General features: G+C 38.6%; 1 protein-coding gene across 1 annotated transcript in view; it reads right to left on the bottom strand.

Moving 5' to 3' along the window:
- The window catches only part of LOC122252832 (alcohol dehydrogenase class-3-like), an 11,485-nt gene that overhangs the window by 691 nt on the left and 5,794 nt on the right, over nt 1–5,000 (bottom strand). Inside the window, exons 4-7 of the mRNA XM_086531661.1 lie at nt 3,298–3,518; nt 2,456–2,542; nt 411–540; nt 1–248 (exon numbers count right to left, since the gene is read on the bottom strand). The exon at nt 1–248 is cut by the window's left edge and continues 16 nt beyond it. Coding sequence (XP_086387787.1) covers nt 1–248; nt 411–540; nt 2,456–2,542; nt 3,298–3,518 — 686 coding nt within the window. The remainder of the gene's footprint in view (nt 249–410; nt 541–2,455; nt 2,543–3,297; nt 3,519–5,000) is intronic.

Genomic DNA, 5,000 nt, shown 5'->3' with positions numbered 1-5,000 from the left:
CTTCCACACTCGCCCTGTAACCAGCTGGAACGGACGTGTTGAAATTTCCTGGCCAGCGGCAGCCACACCAATAATGACACTCTGTCCCCAGCCCTTGTGGCAAGCCTCCAGTGCCTGACGCATAGTCTTCACATTGCCGATGCATTCAAAGGTGTAGTCGCAGCCACCGTCAGTCATTTCAACGAGGGATGCTACGGTGTCCTCCACCTTCTTTGGGTTCAGGAATTCATTGCATCCAAACTGTTTGGCTGTGGAAGAATAAAAATTAATAATCAAGTGAACCATTAAAAATAAAAATAATAATAAACCATTAGCATTATGATTAAAAATAACAAAATCTGGATCCTTTTAAAATAAAAGATTCCATCTGCTGGATTTTCAAGCCAAGACATTTCCCTGTTCCTACTCACCAATCTCGAACTTGTCTTCATTGATATCCACGCCAATGATCTTCTTAGCTCCCCGCTCCTTGCAACCCATTGCCACAGCCAGACCCACGGCACCAAGTCCAAAAACTGCCACGTTGCTACCATCTTCAACCTGTGGAAAGTTAAACGTGTGCGATGTCAATATTTATATTTTGATTTGATGAACATGATGCATCATCATCATATAAGCTTGATTGCGCTGACTACAATAGCTGATGATTTGCTCGATAGAAAAGAAAAAAATATTCCAGGATAAAGAAGTCAGTGATCTGGCATTATGCTTTTCCTATTTTTTTCTTAATCTAGGGCTACTACTGGGTCAAAATTTTCTTTCTACTCCAATAGGTGTGTCTACTGGGTGCTGCTCCTTAACCCATTCGCGCCGGTTGACGTGCTGACATGTGGTCGAAAAAAGCCCCGGACCCGGGTGACGTCCTGGCACGTGCTACATTTTCGGCCCGCGCGCCGAGAGGCCAGTAGCGACGTGCTGAAACGTCCGCATTAGAATGATAGATTATTCTTAGTACAATTCGATTTTCATACTTGGTTTGTCTTAGCTACTTTAGTTTATCCTTCGAAATAGTAGGAAATGGGATATAACGTAATATGAGTGACGTCTCAGGTACGTACGTAATCTTGATTACGGCATGGTGATTTCTGTTTCTGATTGGGTGAATATGATGATCTGAGTCGAAAGGCTATCGTAAATCAATTGTAATGGCCGAGGAATAAAAAAAAAAAATAAAAAAAAAAATTATATAACATCTTTTCGTTGCCCCACTAAAAATGACACTTGAAAAACATTGCTGTTACTTGCATTCACTTGTATGCACATGTTGTTCATATTCTCTTTCTTTTCTTTTGTTTAGGAAGAAAAAAAAAATTGAAAAAAAAAAACTATGTTTGTTACCTCACTAGAAGAATGCTTCCACTTCCCATTGGTATTACAACATAGGAGTAAAGAATGGAAAAAGTTCAATAGATTACACAAATAAAAAAACAGTGCTATAACATCTTTTTCGACTGAACATAGACTACTTTCCATGATTACACTTGCAATCACGCAAACCATAAGGATTAGGTGTGAAAAACGCTCTGCGAGCGTCAGAGCGACCGCGGTTTGCGCGCTTGAATCTCCGTAGGCGAAATTCCGCCCCGGCGTGAATGGGTTAAGTAGATAGCATGTTTCTGCTGGCTAATTTATCCTCCTACAGGGCTATGTTTGGAGCCATTAGCCAGCGAGGGTGGGAGGTGGAAAGAGCTGTAAGGGAGTTAGTGACAACAAAAGCTATGACAATTATAGTTTTATATTAACCCTCTCTGGACGGGTGGTACACTACGGTACCGCACATTCAAGGTCCATTCGCTGGGTGACGCCATATGGCGTCGTTTATTTAACTGATTTAAGCCTATGTGTTCGAGAGCCCCGGCATTGTAAGATGCAGGGCTGGAATGCTCCCGTCGTGACTGGGTTAAGCTAAAGATTATTTGACAATGAAGTAAATAGTCAAAACACCGTTTTATCATTTTTGACAAGTGGCAGATAAGATTAGATAAGATGAGTCAGCACTCATAGCTGGCAGAGGCCGGGCCGCCTTGTGCATATAGCCTGGGCAAAGCGACGTCTTCGCAAATCTGTCTGAACTGAACTGAACTGAACTGAGTGGTCATGGATGTAGCATTTTCAACATCGCTCAACTAAACTACAATATACTATGGCTTGCATTACTGCTTCATCTTAAAATGACCTCTGGATATCTGACTTTGTAGTGGAATTTCTAGCCAATGCCACTGATTGCACAGAGATTGTCTATAAAACTACAACTTTTATTACTCAAGTTTAAGTATATAGGTAAATTCCAAGGTGGTAGTACGATTCTAGCTTGAAGATCCTTTTGTTGGGTCATGTGGTTGAGGTTCGACTACAGGTCAGAGAGTATGTTATACATCTATATCAATGAGGAATAAACATCATGCTATCTTAAAAAAAATACATAATTAAAAACAGCATTAATATAAATACTCACATTGGCAGTGTTGAGAGCAGCACCATATCCTGTGCTAATGCCACAGCCAAGGAGGCAGACCTTATCTAGGGGGGCTTTCTCATTAACCTGGAAGAAAATTCAAGTTTTAAATATATAAATATATATATATATATATATATATATATATATATATATATATATATATATAAATATATATATATATGTATATATATATATGGTATATATATATATATATTATATATATATATATATATTTATATATATATATATATAAATATATATATATATATATATATATATATATATATATATATATATATATATAAATATATATATACAGCTTATATCACACTATATAAAATACAGCAGGTGATGTAAGCTAGGTTATATTGGGTAACAAACATAACTGTTAATTTTAAAAATATGGTATTTTATATATTTATACTTATTTTAATTTATCATAAATGGGGAACCAGTTATTTTTGTTTTTGGAATTGAAAATGTTAATAAATGCATTACTGCCTATTACTTAATAAATACTTTGAAAAGTTGAGATAGAAATACCAATAAATATCATAAGGGTAAACACTGGGTAATGAAGCTTCAAAGGAAATCTTCCTCACATTATACTTTTCATTTAGAATCCACCAGAAATAACTCACAAAAGAACCAAAAAGTACAGCCAGAAAAAAAGAAAAACATATGCTGACTACTCCATAAATAATAAACCCACTAGCTATTTGCCTCCTTGAAGAAATCTTCCTCACATTATGCTTTTCATTTAGAATCCACCAGAAATAACTCACAAAAGAACAAAAAAAGTACAGCCAATCTCAGTGAGCAAAATACTTAGCTCTAACCTTGGCCACCGACAGTTCCGACACCACAGTGTACTCGGAGAAGCTGGAGCAGCCCATGAAGTGGAAGATCTTCTGGCCGCGAGCAGTGAAGCGAGAGGTTCCGTCGGGCATCAGGCCCTTGCCCTGGGTGGCCCTGATTCTGCTGCACAGGTTGGTCTTCGGGGACTTGCAGAACTTGCAGTCGTAGCACTGGGGGATGTACAGCGGGATGACATGGTCGCCTGGTGGGGAGAAGACGTAGTTTTACTTTAAATATTTCTAATCTTAAAGTATATTCCTTGTAGCATTTCAGAACTGAAGTATCAGAAATAAGGATTTTAAAGCAGTAACTGTAAACCAGTTAGCTACCTTTAGGATCATGTTTGCCAAGTCTTTGTGAGAACTCTACTGAACTACTCCCCCTATTAACATTACTATAATATCCAGAATAATCATGGGCTATGGTCTGCATATGAAGTATGAATAACTGGTCCATTATATATGTTTTTAATAACACTAAAGCAGGAATTTGTATCATTCTCAGAACTTGCAGTAGGAATAATTTTACACTTTCTTAATCATTTTTCTATAGATATATCATTGTCATTTACTTAACCGGATGACAAGGATAATCGCGGTCTAGTGGTTGGTGGGCTACTCGTCTGGGAACGCGGTTACTTTTGTCCAGCCGGGGGGGGGAGGTGCCAGCGCCAGGCGCTGGCTCCAAGGCCAGTGAATGCGCGTGGATCACGGCCAGTGCGGCCGAGAAATCCGACGAGTTGAGGTATGCGTTAAGAGTCCGGAATTTTGGTCTATTTTGTTTAAGCTGCGACCACGAGGGGCGAACGGGTTAAGGATTCTTTTTTTTGGTAGGTATCAATAAGAATCAATCTGAGAATAGCATAAAATGGGTATTAATGGCTTAACCCATTAACCCGCAAGCCTGAGCTGTCCGCTTGCTCACTCCAAGCGCCGGCCTTGATCAAATATCTCGTCGCCGGTAACCGACACAAAAACCACAAAACGTGTCAGAACGTCATCTGGCACAAATGTGTTAAAGAGGAAGGTAAGTGTAAATGTGTGTAAAATAGGGCTCACCAATAACAACGGAAATATTGAATCTTGAAAATATATCCGCTTTTTCCAAGTCCACAGACATCAACAATAATAATAACACAAGTGTTCGTATGAGCATATAGGCACTTTGGAATCTCATCTATAAATTATATATTATAGTATAATAAGCATTATTTTGATAATTTTGTAACATCAATTTATATTCTATATATCATAAATTTAAATAAGGGATATTTTCTTTGCATTTCATAATGTTTTCCCGACATCTGCCCAGGGGGAGTGGCCTTACTGTGTGCCAGGCTATTTGACATTTCCGTGAACTTCAGCAGTGGTGAAAGAGGTAGGACCGATTGCCAATACTTTTTCCATTGACTGATCTGGGTAGCATCCCATTTGCCAATCATTACCAAGGTAATCCTAAATTGTTTTCATTACTTAGTGTATCATAGTGTTTTAAGTGACACATCAACATGCAAAAAGTGTGGTGGACTGTGCCAGCTTTAACCCGTTAACGACGGATGACGTGTCTTTTCGTCATACTTGACGCAGGACCTCTTGCCTGACAATGGGCGTCATGGCGTTCGGGGATTTTGGATCACTATGTTATTTTATTGTACTGTAAGTAATGAGTGAGTGAAGTTGACAAT

The sequence above is a fragment of the Penaeus japonicus genome, unplaced genomic scaffold, assembly GCF_977035675.1.
Source record: "Penaeus japonicus unplaced genomic scaffold, GWHDUDI00000001_assembly GWHDUDI00000036, whole genome shotgun sequence".
Lineage (NCBI taxonomy): Eukaryota > Metazoa > Arthropoda > Malacostraca > Decapoda > Penaeidae > Penaeus > Penaeus japonicus.
The sequence above is the reverse complement of the archived record's forward strand: the minus strand, read 5'-3'. Positions and strand labels throughout refer to the sequence as shown.